This window comes from Elaeis guineensis, chromosome 3, assembly GCF_000442705.2.
Source record: "Elaeis guineensis isolate ETL-2024a chromosome 3, EG11, whole genome shotgun sequence".
Taxonomy (NCBI): domain Eukaryota; kingdom Viridiplantae; phylum Streptophyta; class Magnoliopsida; order Arecales; family Arecaceae; genus Elaeis; species Elaeis guineensis.
Window position 1 is genome coordinate 1,499,875 of NC_025995.2, and position 16,853 is coordinate 1,516,727.

The 16,853-nt window shown below is 39.6% G+C and overlaps 2 protein-coding genes across 4 annotated transcripts in view; one reads left to right on the plus strand and one right to left on the minus strand.

Moving 5' to 3' along the window:
• The window catches only part of LOC105042420 (replication factor C subunit 1), a 22,831-nt gene extending 14,474 nt beyond the window's left edge, over window positions 1-8,357 (plus strand). For 2 of the 3 annotated variants that reach the window (XM_010919618.4, XM_010919620.4), the window contains exons 18-23: window positions 391-515; window positions 2,499-2,571; window positions 2,668-2,760; window positions 6,860-7,106; window positions 7,817-7,885; window positions 7,987-8,357. In XM_010919618.4, the coding sequence (XP_010917920.1) occupies window positions 391-515; window positions 2,499-2,571; window positions 2,668-2,760; window positions 6,860-7,106; window positions 7,817-7,885; window positions 7,987-8,129 (750 nt within the window). In that variant the 3' untranslated portion in view covers window positions 8,130-8,357. Of the gene's footprint in view, window positions 1-390; window positions 516-2,102; window positions 2,357-2,498; window positions 2,572-2,667; window positions 2,761-6,859; window positions 7,107-7,816; window positions 7,886-7,986 lie in introns of those variants that run through there. The other variant, XM_029263744.2, reaches the window with a different exon arrangement.
• Window positions 8,358-13,851: 5,494 nt separating this feature from the next.
• LOC105042419 (fasciclin-like arabinogalactan protein 15) lies at window positions 13,852-16,653 on the minus strand. The gene is made up of 3 exons (XM_010919617.4): window positions 15,078-16,653; window positions 14,248-14,363; window positions 13,852-14,154 (listed from the first exon to the last, which is right to left on the minus strand). The coding sequence occupies exons 1-2, from the start codon at window positions 16,636-16,638 to the stop codon at window positions 14,290-14,292; spliced, it is 1,635 nt and encodes a 544-aa protein (XP_010917919.1). The 5' UTR covers window positions 16,639-16,653; the 3' UTR covers window positions 13,852-14,154; window positions 14,248-14,289.
• Window positions 16,654-16,853: the final 200 nt, after the last annotated feature.

The window sequence follows — 16,853 nt, forward strand, 5'->3', positions numbered from 1 at the left end:
TTTAAGTCAGTGTGTCGCTTTTACTAGTTTTCATTGTTGCCAAAGTGCAGTCCGTGCTTGTTTTAATTATTAAAAGAAAATTTCTTGTCAATAATGTTTTCTTCATATCCGCTTAATTCTGATGTGCAAATTTTTGTGCTGATGAGCCATTATGGAGAATATGACATGGGCACCACCAAGTTAGAAGATATGACATTCATACTTCGTTCTCTTTAGAATTTTACTTTACTACAATTATTTGTTTGGAAATTTTAATGAGCATCTTGAACATGCTGAGGCTTGCTGTGATGAAACATTGCCATAAAAGAGGAACCCCATCAAATCATGAAATATTTTCCATAAATGCAACTAGTAAAGTGGTCTTTCAATTTTTGAGTTTTTCTGGTTCAGGGAGAGCGAAACTATAACAGATTTGGTGGATGGTTGGGAAAGAACTCAACAACGGGAAAGAACTTGAGGCTTTTGGAGGATGTCCATATTCATATTCTTGCCTCCCAGGAAGCTAATATGAACAGGTAAACTACATGATTTTTTTTGATAATTAGCTCATTAGTTGCTGGTTCTATACTCCACATATACATGTGAGATCTTTTCGTGTTCATGTACCATCAATTAAGTGTTGTGTTCTCTTGGTATTATCACACTTCAGGTCTAGATTCCTTTTTTCCCTTTGAAAATGTCAGTTCTTTTGAAATTTCTAGAGAAATAAACTTTCCCTGTCTGACAAAACTGATTTCACTTAGCACTTCATTTTTTTCTCTATTACTTGTTCAGGTGGTTTTCCTTAACCTCAAATGTGGTCATAAGGCTATAATATCTGATTTCATAGTTTATAGACAAGCTGAAAGCATCCTTAATGCATGGTATGTGAGAATACAGTGCATATAATTCATCATGAAAGTTCAATTCGACAATGGTGACTTGGCTAGTGTATGACAAGTCTCAAAAGCTCTCAAAAGTTTGTTGTTCTGGGCCCAAACACCATCATAGTTTTTGTGGAGATTGACTGTACGTTCTTGTCAGAAAGTCAAGTTAAACACACAACTAAGAAGGATCATAGAAGTGTATATATGCTATATAATCTATATGTATATGCAAATCCAATATAGTCCACATAAGTACCCCTGAAAAATTGGCAAATTTAGAGTTTCCATATTATGGTGGGCTTGCCAATATGATCAGATTACTGCTACATAATTTCAGTGACAGACATGTAACACATTTGTTGCAGATTTGTCTCAAGTTGGCTTCATGTATGCCGCAGTGCTCATAATAAGAGTTTATGTATTTAATTCATAAATGCTTGATACAGATCCTTAGCTGAAATTAGTTAAAAAGTTGCTATTAACTACATTTTAAAAAGGATACTTTTGTGAACATTGATTCATGTTGGTTTTGTCTTATAATCAACAGTTTCATTAATTTAATGATACTGGTAATAACTGGAATGTTAATATTAAATTGTGTCAATATGATATTAGCATTAAATGGATCATTCTAGTAAAATCATTGTTAATTGTCAAATAATATACGCATTACTGAATACTGTATTTTTATATGAGAGAGCTATTCCTGGAAGGACTTTATAAAACTTTTAGCCGTGAAGCAGAAAAGTCAAAGATGAACAATTAGGCCGTAATTGAGTTCAAAATGTTGCAACATGGTTGCAATATTAGCATTTACTGCTGGATTGCGGTGGTCTATTGGAGCCAAGGCTGCGATGATTGAGTTGCTTAATCTGTGCATGCATGCTTATGTAGATATGCCTGTGATGACATTTTTCTACACCACGGTCCAGGTAAATCTTTATTCGTCCATTTGTTTTATTTATCGTTTGCAAATCTTGTTTGAACTTGTTTAAAACCTCCTATGAACTCAATAGTTTTCCCTTATAGTTCACAAAACTAGATGAATAGGTCTGCATGTTCTAGATTTTTAGTAACTTTAGTTGGTTATACATGACTTTATGCAGATTTTGCCAAACCATCACGACAATTATTAAATGAAATAACATGTATCAAATGGCAATCACTTTGTTTTTTTTAGTTTTTGATTGCATGAAATACAAAATCAGAGCATAGTTAATCCAATGCTTTACACAGAAAATATGGACCAACCACATCTTTGAGATGCGATGAAGCATTGTGGCATGCCCTTGAAGCTAAGTTCATAAGTTTTTATCCTTCATCATGTTTGTTTAATATAGTACCTTTGATGTGAATTAATTTCTTTTCCCCTTCCTCTACTTTGTCAAGGTGTTAGGAAATAGATTTATATGAGTATCTCTATCTGTATGCTGCAACAGTTGTGTGAATATCTATATCAGGACCTTAAAGAAGATGAAAATGTTTGACTTGAGCACTTCAGAGGTTTCAGGATTATTAGATCATTGACTTGACTAGCACAACCTGAATGTTTTGAAATACCTTCTGCTCAGTAGGCTTGCAGTTGTATTATAATGGAGATGCTACTCTTTATCTAATATCTAAATGCACCAGGGAGACTTTGCGGGTGGATTACTTTACTCTTCTGCTGAAACAGCTGACAGATCCTCTGCGAGTGATGCCCAAGGTCTGATGTTCTCCATTCTGCTTTTGTTTCAGAAAGATTTTATGCTCAAGGAAAGCAGAACAATTATTATGTATAACATGTGAAAACAAATGCCAGGAGGAAGCTGTTCAGAAGGTTGTGGAGTTAATGGACACTTATTCCCTAAGTCAAGAGGATTTTGATACCATTGTGGAGCTGTCCAAATTCCGGGTTGGTCTATTTATGATTCAGAATTTTTAAAAAACCATTACATATTCTCAATATTTGCTAATAAAAAAATGAGCCATTTCTTTTTTGGACTAAATATTTTGTTGGTTGCTTTTTTTATTCCTTGAGGTCTGCATTTGATGATACTGATTACTTTTGGTATCATGGTCTTATTTCATGGATCAGAATGTGCTCCTAGTTATGCATGAATGAAATATTGGTTATGTCTGCATTTCAGATTCAGACTGTAGTAAAATGAAATTGTAATATCTATGGATTGTATTATTCCTTGGAGCACAAGTTCCAACTTGTTCATCTTCTCTACATATCAAACCAAGAGAAATTTATGATCAACTTAAACTGTCTTTTGAATAATCATATCTATCATTACTAAGCCTCTGACACAAGAAAGCAATCTCCTTATGGGTCTGAACGTCTAAGAGCAAATAGAAAATAAACTAGCTTGTAATATGCATGGGGTGCAATTTTTCCTCTTTGTTTCCAATTGTTCCTGAAATGCAATATAATATAGACATAATAGAATAGATAACTCAAGTAGAATAAAAAATAATAGACATAAAAGCCAAGTTATTTTTTAAAATAATTTTTTGATATTAATATTACAATATACTATCGATATACAAAATTTCAATAGTATATGTATAATTATCGATATAGTAAGATAATATATCATTATAAAATAATAAGATCATGATCCAGCTTGCTTATACATAAGAAATAGAAAAGTATTGCACATAGAGGATATTTAAATGCAATATAGTGGGATTTTCAATGGTTGCACTTTCACTTCTAAATAAGAACATGATTACAAAAATGCAATAAAAATTAATAAAATATTAATGTAATATAATGGATCATGTAGGATATGGGTAGGTTATTGTACTAATGAAAAATATTTTCACTAATATCATCATACATTAAGCAAATATGGTTATTAATAATATCATTAATTTCTATATTAATGTAGTGATACTCATGCAAAATTCTTTATTTAATATGATTTAATAAGCTAATAAGTTTCTTATTAATGTATTACTAGTCTTCTCATTTAATACATTATTAAATAAGAGCTTTATTAATAATATTATTAATATGGGTGCCACATGGCATGCGGAGAGCTCTAGTATCCGTACAGGTGGTGAATGGAGAGCTTGGTTGAAGCTGAACCTCCATTTTAGTGTGTGTGTGTGTATTAGATGGGTGAGTTCAGAAGTTAAAAATATATTAGATGTGTGAGTTCAGAAGTTAAAATCTATCCATAAATATTTATATTGTTGTAAATTTTCCTCCTTTTCATTGCTTTGCTTGCTATAATCTTCCTATCTCAAAGGATTATTATGTTCAAATTTTTGAATTGCTGATATTTGCCCTTTTGAGCATATTTAGCAATATGATCAACTTTGTTTAGAGGTAGTAAGTTGAGTGTTATGTTGTCATATGAGATTCAACTATAGGATATGGAGGAAAGTTTTGTTTTTTTTTTTTTTTTTTTTCCTACAGAAGGTAGAAAGGAGGTGGTTCTGAATAATACTTGTTACAAAGGTGATTAGAGAAGTATCATTGAACTTCTTCGTCTATTCTATGGACCAATGTATATGTCATTTTGATTAAAGTAGGATATTGTAAGAATTTATGTGGTGTTTGTTTCTGCAATATTATTTATGAGCTTATGGTGGTGAAAATATATTGGTTTCTTGGACGTGATGTTAGATTCTTATATTTGAATTGTGAAGTCTTGCTTTTATTCGTTATTTATCTAATCTATAATTCTCAAAGTTTCTGAATTTTTCATTTTAAAAATCTCATGATCTATGATCTGGTCTCTAATGTTGTCCCATATGCTAATGATTCAAATCCAATGTCGACAACATTGCTAATGGTTGTTTTTGATATAAGAAAGAATGCAACATGTTTACAAGGAAATGCAAAACTGAAGAGTTGAGCTGCCCTTTTACAAAATGGGATATCATAGGTGGAGTTGCTTGTATTTTGTGGGAATAAAACGAAACTGAAACATCTTAACATCTTTGATATGAAGTTCCAAAAGGCTTGAATGTTTCAATTTCCTTGAATGATATCGAATGAAGAATACAGTCATTTTGTTTGTAGAAGATTCTTTTGGAGAAGCCAGTTAAAAATATTTCATCTTATTGGGGATAAATAAGAAATTCCTTCAAGGAAAATTAGTGAAAGTAGGGTCTAAGTCTTCTTCCTTTTTGAATAATAGAACTGAATTATGAAGCCTCTATTCATATTTGTGAGGTCTGCCCTTCAGGTCAGATTGCTATTATAGTTAAAAGATGTTACGTTTCCCTCAAAATAGAGATGTCTCTTTTGGAAATAATCACAAAAAAGCTAAAATCCTACAAGAGGTAAATCTTGACTTTTACATCAACTTTATATGCAATCATTCCATCTAATTCTTCTCGAATCGTGAGATACGCATGGTCAAAATCTTTTCTAAAAAGGAAACTTTTCTCTGACTAATTTGTTTTGAGGCCTAAATGATGTATTTGCCCCTAGAAACTAGGTGTAGGGGACCTTTTAGGGTTTGGCGTCACATTGTAGAGCTCAAAAGTTACCGGATTTCAAACAACGAGAAAAAAAAAAAAAAAAAAGACCACCTCGATAGGATGTTATACAAGCATGTTTAAGTCTCTGGAGCTTTGGTATGCATTTCAGCTTTTCAATGTGACAAATCTCGCTCTTGGACTTTGTTCAATCCTCTCCATAGTGAACAGAGTGGTCGATATTGAGTTTGGTGATCCCCCTGCATCAATATTTATGTGACCATGTAAGTGAAATGAGGAGCTTTCTTTAGAGAATAAAAGGGAAGACGATTGCGTGATGATAGAGACAGTTCAAAACTAGACAATCAGCTCTTCTTCAAGGATGGTGAGTAACCAAGTGACTAGCAAATCAGTGTTAGAATTTAAGCATAAATAACCAAAGTGAATTCTGGAAATATATGAAGTCTTTAAGAGTATGAAAACGTAGCTAGATCCTTTGATCTACATGGGTACATAGTTGTTAGAGATTATCTTTCACTGTAAGGAGTGAACTATAAAATTGGTGGAGCGAATACAATGAAAGGCAATCATCAAAGCAAAATCTAAATACTAATGGCAAATGAGGTGTTTCAATATGACAAAAGATGTCCTTTTTTTTTTAAGTGATTAGAATTGATTTGTCTGTCTCATATTAGTTTAAAACATTCTTAAATATTCTTTTGGATTTTAAGAAGTGTTATGAGGGGGTTGTATAACTATATTAGAAATTCTTTAATTCAGTCAAAGCTGATGAAAAGACTTGTTGAATTTTGACTCCAGTGAAGGGTTATTTTTAGCAATCCAATGCTGCTTATGAATTGGCCTGGTTGGAATGATGCTGTGTAAGAAGATATACAGAAAATCAGATCCGAAAGAGCAACATCAAGAATTGGAACTAGAACAAGGATTTTATCAACAATTCTCTAGGCATGAACTTTTTGGGAATTTTAAAAATCCAGAATTAGTGTTTATCTAATATTTGAAGAGTAAGGCCCTTTCTTGGAACTTAGAAAGTGCAATTCCTTTATAGGAATTTAGAAAGTGCAAGTCCTTTGTTGGAATTTAGAAAGTGCAAGTCCTTGGTCAAAGAAGAATCTATGGAAAAACTTTTGGACTGTTAATTTGGCTTCATGGCTGTGTTAGTGTGGCATTTGTTTGGTCTTTTATTGCTTCATAGGCATTCAATTTCTTCTTCTTTTTTTAAAAAAAATTACAGTTCACTTGTTGGCAGAAATATCACTGTCCTGGTCTTAACCCCTTGATTTTCTTAGGGGTTGGAGGGTAGGGTATCTAGCTCTGACCTCATGGCAAATCCAGCTTGCTTGATTTATTTTTAGTGCAGCAAGATATTCTTTGTACACAAAGTAAACTTTGGTTCACCTTTCAGTCTGTTCTATATGACTAACATCTAGCATGTCTGTGTACACACGTGTGTGCATGTGCATCCGTGTTTGTTTATGTGAGTGTATATGTTTGTCTTTTCCCAGTATATTTCTTTGACGAGCATTGCTAACCCTTTTCAATTGATATAGGGCCACCCTAATCCAATGGAAGGAATTCAACCAGCAGTTAAAGCCGCATTAACCAAGGCATATAAGCAGGGGAGCAGCTCTCGTGTGGTGCGAGCAGCAGACTTGATCACTCTTCCAGGCGTGAAGAAGGCTCCAAAAAAACGAATAGCAGCAATGCTGGAGCCAGTGGAGGGTGGTTTAGCTGAAGAAAATGGAGATGCTGTGGCAGAAGGTGAAGAAGAGGATTCTTCTGATTCAGAAGATACTGGTGAGTGCTTTTGTGTTTCACTGTGTTTTATGGTAAAATGGTAAGTAGATGTTCTAAGAAATTTTACTAAATTCCAAGTTATTGAAATCTGGAAAGAAACGTTCGATCTTCTGATTATTTTACCTGGATCTTCTCCAAATACTTTACGAAGAGTGTATCTAGTTGTTTACAGGCGATACTGCTTCTTTTTACTTGCTTCTTTTGGTGTTTACAACTAATCTAGTAAATTGGTGAATTTATAGATGCATTTTAATGTTCTTATCAATCATCATTGCAGCCTTCTACCCGTTACTTCTACAACTTGGGCATCAGATTTTTTTAAACATATGTACATACATACATGCATGCATGCATGTGTTGGGTTGACTGAAATGACACTAACACATCTTGACCTTGTATTGACCATCATTGTCTTTTGGCTCTTTTATTTTGTTCATGTGCTCTCACCCTTATGTATCTTACTATTTTCAAAAGCATGTGGCCACCTCCACTTTCAAGTGGGACACCCACAACTCAAACTTTCAGCATGTTATCGTTTTTCTGTAAATCTCGTGTTTTCTGGTCGACTATAAATTGAAATGCTGAGAACTATTCAAGCATCATGTTAGGAGTACGCACAAGCAATAATGGATGTTTCTTCTTAAATAATTTGCATTTAGAACTTCCACTCTAGGACTCAAATCTTATCGTGCTTTGATTTTTTTTTTCAGATGATGTTGGATCCAACACTAATGGTGAGGCCAAGCCACAGCTGGATCTCCTTGGCAATAAACCTAAAGGTTGGAGTTACATATTTACCCTTTTTTTTTTTTTGGCATATAATAGAAGAAGGCCCATTTTATGAATTGTGTTGATTTATGTTCATTTCATGTGCCGATAGGAGTTCAAGTGGAGCTTGATTTGAAAAGTAATGGGAAATCAAAATCAGGTGCCAAGAAGAAGACCCCTGCAAGCAAATCTCAGGGATCCGAGTCTGCGGGGAAGGGGCCCCGAGGTTCAGGGGGTGGAAAGAGGAAGAGATAAACTGGTTAACCCAAACATAAAGTTGTTTGAAGATCGTTTTTGGTGAGCCATCCATCCGTCAGGCCTCGAGTTTTAGGTGTATAGCAGTGATGGATTATGTTCCCCACAACCTTCGAGTTTGTTCTCTCACACTCTCTCCAGGTTGGGGGTCGTACGTTATATTTGCATTATGTCGTTTGGGAATTTCTCATTTGGCCTTTTCAAATGAAAATGATTAATGTTTTCCAATGTATCATGCGCGCACCCTTTTCTTTTCTTTTCTTTTCTTTTCTTTGGGGGGGTGGGGTGGGGGGATGGGGGTGTGATGATGGCAGGGTGGATCTCAAAGTGATCCGAACTCTTCTCATTCATTCGGCTGCAAAGATCTCAAAGCAACCAATGGATGATCCAACGGTGCAAAGGAAGCTGATTCCTTTTCGCCAAAGTTACAACTACGTTCGGCTTGCTGGTCCCGTATGCATTTTTTTTTTGCTAACAGCGTTTTGCCCACCAAACAATAGCTGTGGCGATGATGGTGGATCACTTGGTGCCATCTTTATAGTTTGTTTCAAGCCGCAGCAGAATGTTCAGATCGAGATGATACAGCTTGCTCTTCTTTCAGCCTCAGCTACGAGTCTGACTCAAAAATCTTACACATGATTTTGGTGATCGGTAAATGGCACAATGCATTGTGTCACGGGTTAGGAGAGCGAAATGCACCTCGGGAAGTTTCCTCTCTTAAGGAGCTCTCTACCATGTGGAGTGAGTTTGCAAATTAGAACCTAAAGCTGTCAAAATGGGTCAGGATCTATGGGCCAGTTCATTTGGCTCTAAAAATAGATTGGGCCTGTTTGAAAAATTTTGACCCATTTTTGAAAGGCTTGGCCCCTGTAGCCCATGGGCTGAACCGGATTAGGGCTGGATCAGCCCGTGGGCTGGCCTATTTGATTTTTTTTTTGGATATTTCTTCTCTCCTCCTGTCTCCCCTTCCCTCTTCTCTGCTTCGGTCGCGATACAGCAGCAGCGATGCGTCGCGCCCGGCCTCCTCCGCGCCCTCCCGTCCCTCTCCAAAAGTCTCGCCTCCCCCCGCCGGCGCGGCAATTGCAGCCTCTCCCTCCCCATCACAATCCCCAGTTCGATCCCCCTCCGCCTTCCGTCGCCCGACTCCCCCCTCCTCTCCGTGCCCTGCCCTCCTTTCCCGGCGGTCCCGCCTCCGCGCCTCCCCTCCAGCCGGTCTTACCTCCTCCAGACGGCCGTAGCAGTGGGGCGGAACTGGCGTGGGGCCCGTGGTGGACGGTGTGGAGGATGGCGGCGGGGCGAGGCTGCGGGTGGTGCGTCGGAGGGGGCTTGGAGCGGGTCGACCGTCGGCAGAGAAAGACTAGATGGGGGGTGGGAGGAAGGGAAGGGAGAACCGGAGAAACGAGGGAAAAAAAAATAATAATAATGGGCTGGTCCGGTCCTAACTCACAGCCCACATGAGCTAGAATCAGACTGATTTTTTATAGTCCATTTTAGCAAGTGGGTCGAATCTGATCCGACCCCTATAATCACAGCTCATATAGATTAGGATCGGATCGGTTTGAACCGGATCGGCCTATTTTGGCAGTTCTATTAGAATTCTTTTCTCCATGCGGACCTAAAGCTAAGGTAGCTTCAATTGCACCATTTTTCATGCACCTGAGTTAGCACAGACCCAAAGGACATAAACATCTTCTTATCAAAAAAAATTATATATATATATATATATATATATATATATATATATATATATATATATATATATAAAACATCTATAAGCATTAGAAATATCTGGAAAACATCTAGAAAGTAGTCGAAATATCTATGGTGCTAGAGATCAAAAAAGGCTTTTGGAGTCCATGAAGAGTTTGAGAGAATATTCTGGACTCTTGAGCTGTCCCCCACCTATTGCATAGACGTCCTCCTCTTTTGCACCATTAAGAAAGTTGTTGATCTTGTCTTTATATTGCCATACTCTCTCCACACATTCCCTTTATGGAGCACTTAAATTTGAGCGCAAAGTCCACTTCTTTCTCGGATGATGTTGTCATTGTCATTGGTGCTCCATGTAGAATCCCACATTTGCCAGGTCGTCCTCAGTCTTCATGATAAGGTTTCAAATAGCTCACATGGAAGACAAGATGGATTTTTATGTCCTTGTAGGCTGCTTTAGAACACGGGATGATCCTTCCATGATACTCTGATGAATTGCTTGGGGTTGAAACTTGATCATGACTACCATTAGCTTCCGGAATTATTGTTATCTTCTCGTTTATGTGTCTCCTTTGATTGTTGAGCAAGTCTTCTATTCTTCAATTTTATCGGACAATACCTTAGAAAATCTAGAATCATGGACTATGATTCAGTAAGAGTAGGAGAGGAGGCTTGCTCGCGGTACCTCTCTGCTTGAAAGATTGGCTTATGTGCTGCACTCTTGGAGACTATTTTCTCTTTTCCTTGCAAGGAGTCTATTGTAAGTTTGGATACTGCGACTTCCGAGAGGGCATTATTTTGCTTCTCATATAACCCAAGTTGTACTGCTTATATTACAGCATCGGTTTTTGTATCCAACTATTCTCCACCAAATTTTTTGCTTCACCTCTAAACTTGCTTTTGACCAATTACATGCACATTGGCAAATTACAGGCACCTAGATTCGGGTCATCAAAAAAAACCTGGAGATAGACGTCCTACATAAAATCTAATAATATTTTTAGATCAGAAAAAGTTCTAATGCTATTAGAAATCACATAAAAAAAATTAAATCCTAACTGATGGGAAGGACTTACTTTGATATCAAATTTGATGTGCGCGAGCCAGCTAACCCTACACAAGATCAAAGTTGCATGGCAGAAACTTGACCTTGAAGTAGAAAATAAACCTAAAGATCGGATAATCGATGGACTTATACCAACTCCTTGAGGGTCACCATTCTTGCACCAATTTGAGGAATGCTAGAAGCTTCTGACCTTGCATGATCGTGGTCTCATACCATGGCAAGCAAAGAATCATTTCAAGCAAAAAAACATTGAGGAACATGTTTTAAAAAGTTTATTAAAATTGCTTGTTGTCAAAAGAGTGCAATTAGATTCATTTGCAGATCTCCTGAAGCTGATAAGCTTTCCTAGTTTCAGTCCGACACAAATTTTCGAAAGAGAATAAAGAGAAATATTAGATAAATAGTCAAAAATGTATTCCTAACTCCTGCGAGACTTCTAGCTCATCTAACACGAGTTTCTAGATGAAAGAAACATTGACATTGGGCTAAATAATAGCAAAATTCTCCTTTAAATAACGGAACACAAAATGACATTTCATAATTTTTCTGGAAGTTTGCTAGCACAGACACATCTTTGGTAAATTAATCATTCATACCCTCCTCATCCAACCTTCATTTTCGGTGATTCAAGATGAGTTAGATAGCTAGCTCGATGCTGGAGATCATGGTATTAGTTTTATATGAGAGTTTTAATTCTAATGATGTTGGTGAATCTTCTTTTTAATTGATATTTGTCAAGATTGCCTTTTCTATCACGGCTTGAGACGAACTTCAAAATATGAATTTTTTAAACTCTGACAATCTTCTTTCATATAGAGTAATTCTTTTCTTTGTGTATCGTGGGTAGTGTAGAAAATCTGATGTGAAGTACACCGCTTTGTTCGATTGATGCACATAGTCATTGCTTTCTAACGCATATTTAATACCTGCAGTTTTATCTTTTCGTTTAAAATCTTGAATGACGAAAATATACCTATTCTTTGAAAAAATTATGACATCCTATATCCATATTATAATATCCTGCATTCAAAAAGTCATAATTTTTATCCACAATATGCCATAATATAGCATAAGATATCATAATATGCACAGAATGTCATAATTTTTTTTCAAAAAATAAGAATATTTTTATTTTTTAAAATTTTCAAATGAAAAAATAAAGCTGCAGGCATTAAATACGCATTGGAAAGTAGTTAGACAAAAATGCCTCTTCCATATTATGATATCCTGGACCATATTATAACATCCTGAATGCAAAGTCATAATTTGACGCAGGATGTTATAATTTTCTGGACCATATTATGACATCCTGTGTATAGAAAGTCATAATACATCATAGGACATCATAATTTTTTTCTAAAAGATAAGAATATTTTTGTCATATAAATTTTTTAAATAAAAAAATAAAATTATATATATTAAATATATATTAAAAAATAATGACTATGTGGATTAACTATATAAAATATATATTCTACGGTGGATTTTTTATACGGCGGTGCACAAAAAATTTCTCATATCCGGCGTTACTTATTTGGCCACCCCTAACAAGGGTCCTACGACAGAGTCGATGGCCTACATCTTGCTCGACCTTTTTTTTTTTTTTTTTTTTTTTTTTTTTTACCAGCGTACGTTTTGCCTTCGAGTCGCCAGTGAAATTGTATGTGGCACTGATGTTGACTATCGCCTTGGTGGCCTTGCCGTTGATGCATGCTCACGACAATAGACGCCCACTCTTTGTTTAAAGGCTTTGCCTCCATTGACTTGCTCCTTCGCGATATTTATCACCTATAAAGCTTCCATTCTAGGTTCTCCTTGCTCCTCGCCTCCTTGGCATGGACCGTGCTGACGGTCTTTTTCTTGGGGCAATCCTTCGCCCAATGGTAGCCACCACATGCATATATAGCACATTAAGCATTTCTTGTCTTGAAAATGACCATATAATCGCCATCAAATTATTGCTTCTTCTTCTTCTTCTTTTCCGATCAGAAGCGGCAAGCTTGCTTCTTAGCAAAATGCATACAACATGATGCTCGGACTCAATCTGTTGCTACCCCTCCTTGAGGTTGTCCATTGTGGCGGGATAGCTCGGACTCTCCATACCGCTGGAGCAATTGGATGTCGATCAGGGCCTCAGGGACCTATAAAAGAAATCCTCACATGTCAAAGAAGAAGATAGAGGGTTCTCCGATAGAAAACTCTCGGATGCCTAAATTAGAAAAGTTTTTCGGACGGAAAGAATAAAGTAAGAAGAAGATAGTGAGTTAGAATCCTTCTCTTGTTCCAGACATACCCTTCGAGGTATCCTTGACGAATGAGGTCTTCGATCATATCCTTTAGGTGGAGACACTCTTCGATGTTGTAGTTGTGGTCTCAATAGAAATGATAGTATTTCTTCTTATCTTTCTGACTTGCTGGTGCCCTCATCTTTGTAGGCCGATGTATGATGTCTCTTCCTTCAATCTCCATGAGGATTTAGACATACGTCGTAGAGAGAGGAGTACAGTGAGAAGATCATGGAAATACGAAACTCAAGATGGGTGGAATAAAAGACCTCGATACAAGACATACCAAAACAACTGAAGAAACAATGCGGACGTAGGATTAAGGTCTCCAATATCATGTATAGAGAATCTTGATGATAATGCTCATATTATTTATTATGATCAAGGACTCATGGCTCTGATCTATAGCCTGTAATCCAAAGACTGTATGGATCGTTTTGGACCTCACGATTTTATTGTTCAAAAGACGTCTCATATAAAAAAGATGATCCTTCTATATAAATCAGAATTCTCCTTGACTCACAACCAATATGAGAATAATAAAATCCTCTCTTTATACCACAACATTGCTGAAAATAGCTGGTGACCTATTTAACACAATATGTAGACTACAAAAGAAAAATCAAGAAACATGGGAAAATAAAGAGACATCTCATACCGATTTATGACAACAGTGTCCAAATATATAGTGCTCATCCTACTAATTTCCTCTTTATTGATATTCACATGCGAGTGTTACCATATAACCAGTAACTAGTAAGGAAAATCGAACAAAGAGAAACACCAGAACCCCATCCATGCTAGCCACCTCATCTTTCCTCTCCGAGCATACAGCTGCACCATAGAACAAGAACAACGGAAAGAAAATCTATGGGAAATCCAACTAGTCTCCAATGCGATAAGCTGTCTAACAAATTTTATACATCATCCTGCTTGGCTACTACCTCAGGCGACCATGCTGCACCTGCTCACAGACGTTTCACTTATCAGTATTCATCACTTCTGCTTCATAGCAAAGAACACAATTATCACAAGTAATGGAGCGCTTTTGTGTGACCTTTTATTCTTCTGTCTATGCTTCTTTTCTGGTTGGCCGTGTCTACTGGCAGGTGGTGAAACGAGACCGCTGACCGAAGGCACCCACCATCTGGCACGCCACCTCAAGCAACATTCCTGCAACCAATTTTGAACACATTAACAAACTAATTTTGTGATTCGCATTACATGCCATTAATTAATCGCTACAAAAACCACACGTTCACTCAGTTTTGATGAGGTTTGGGTGATACGTGCATGCTGCTATTTTATACTACATATATCATACTTGGCCGAGGAATCTGGTGACAAAATTTTGAAAAGGTTACGAAAGAAAGGGACCGCTTCACGTTGTCGATGAGGACCTCCTACAATTACAAACACAAAAGACGAAAACAAGCTCCCCTGGGCCTCCCCTATCACCCTCGCTGGATTTTACCAGTCCAGATACGAGAGACGTTATGTCTTCTTCCCCCAAATGCCCCACATACCCAACATTAAAGTTGGTTCATGTCACCATCTCCGTTCCCAAAATGTTATTACCTTTATCTCTATTTATTTATTTATTTATTTATTTATTTTTGCAGCTCCTGTGGACCACCTTCCAAGCAAATCCAGCGATACCATTTCCCCAGCATTTTGCAAACAAAAACAAACAAACAAACAAACAAAAAGAAAAAGAAGTTTTTGAGAAATTTCGTTTAGAAAATAGGGCAGTGCAGAAAAGAAAAAAAGAAAAAAAAAAGATTTTTTTTTAAAGAAAATGAGGACCGAGAGAAAAGGGCAATTTCTTTTTTCAGACGTTTTCCTGGAAAATAGAAGGCGGGGAAGGAAAAGAAAAAACCGACTAACCTCGCCTTGGCTTGGCAACGCCAACGGTGGCGGTCGGCGCCGGCGCTGGCGACACGGTATCCTCCTCCGGCGGGAAGAGCACGGAGTCTATGCCCTGCACGGAGATCCTGCCGTCGGTGTAGATGTCCGGGTCGAAGAGGTAGGCGGAGGCCTCCCCCTGGCCGAACTTGACCGAGCCGTCGGCCTCCCTGGCTACCACCTTGTGGGGCACCCGTAGCGTATCGTACCGGACCTTCCCGAAACGCCGCACCGCGTTGTACATGCTCTCCTCCGTCTGGTACTCGGGTATCAGGTGGTAGTACACCATCCGCTCCGGCGCTCCCGCCTCGCTCAGCTGCTCCGCCGTCAGCTTCCCCATCGCCTCGTCGTTGGGCGCCAGCACCGTCAGCACGTAGCCCTCCGAGACCAGCCGCCCCATCTCCGACGCCAGCGACGTCAGGTTCGCCAGCACGTCCGCCAGCTCGTTGTACCCGCCGTACCGGATCAGGCTCTGGATGAAGTCCCTCACCTCGCTCTCCCCATCGAACACCTGGAAGGCAGACCCGGGCGCCGGCGCCGGCGCGGACGACGGAGCCGCCACAGCGGGGTCCGGGGACGTCGTCGGCCCGTCGGAAGGGGAGACCGGTCTCGAGGGGAAGAGGCGGTGACCGGTCGTCCGGGGGTCGGCCTCGGGCGCGCCGGTGGGCAGCACGGCGGCGACGGAGGACAGCCTCCGCCGGCGGTTGAGGTACTCCTCCTGGACGGATCTGGGGACCAGCATCCGCTCGATGCCGTGGATGACGCCGTCCGGGCGGACCACCGCGTCCGGGTGGATCACGACGGTGGTCCCGACCCGCTTCACGGCGGTGCCGTCACCGGAGAGGCGGAGGCGGTCCCCGGAGAGGGTCCGCTGGTCGACGGGCTCGGCCGCCCATGATTCGGAGGCGACGACGCGGGAGGGGATCACGTGGTAGAGGATGAGGGTTTGGAGCGACTTGAGGTTGCCGGGCTCGAGCAGGAAGTGCTTGAACTCGGGGTCGAGGGCATCGTTGCGGGGGGCGAAGATGGTGAGGTTGTGGCGGCCGACAGCATCCTCTAGGGCGCGGAGGAGGAGGGCCTTCTCCACGAGCTCCGCCAGCTCCGTGTAGTGGGAGTCGAGCAGCGCGACCAGGACCGAGTTGGAGTTGATCTGCGACGGCAATGTGGGAGCATTTTCCGGCAATGCCGACGATATTCCGGCGAGGATCGTCAGGAGTAGGGCGAGGAGAAGCGGAAAATGGCCGGAATCCATGGCGGCGGCAGGGGCGGAGAAAGAACTCGAAGCTTTGGAGAGTGCGCGTTTGCTCTCCGATGGGGAATCTTGACCAGTTTTAAAGGCACAGGGTCCGTTACACCAAGGAGGAAAAAAGACAAGGACAGATGGCGAAATGAGGGACAGGCTGGTGGTCGGAGAAGGGAGCGGGTACCACCGTGTAACAGGACACGTCGGTTGGGCGGAGTCGATAAAGGATAGGTGGCGAAATGTGGGGACATTCGGACGAACCGGTGGTTGTAAAAGGGAGCGGTGAGTGGTGGCCACCATCCGCTCGGACGCTCTCGTGACACGCGGGTCGGTGTTTTGAGTTTAGAATGGGGTAATGAAGCCGCATTGGTCTTGAAATGACCATTTCGCCCTCGATCCATGCAATAATTTCTCCTCCATGGGAGCCTGGGGCCTGGGCGGTGATGTGGGGGTTGAAATGGTTAGAGGAACTCCGGACCATGAACTGGGCGGCAACTGGCAGGGATTTTGTGACC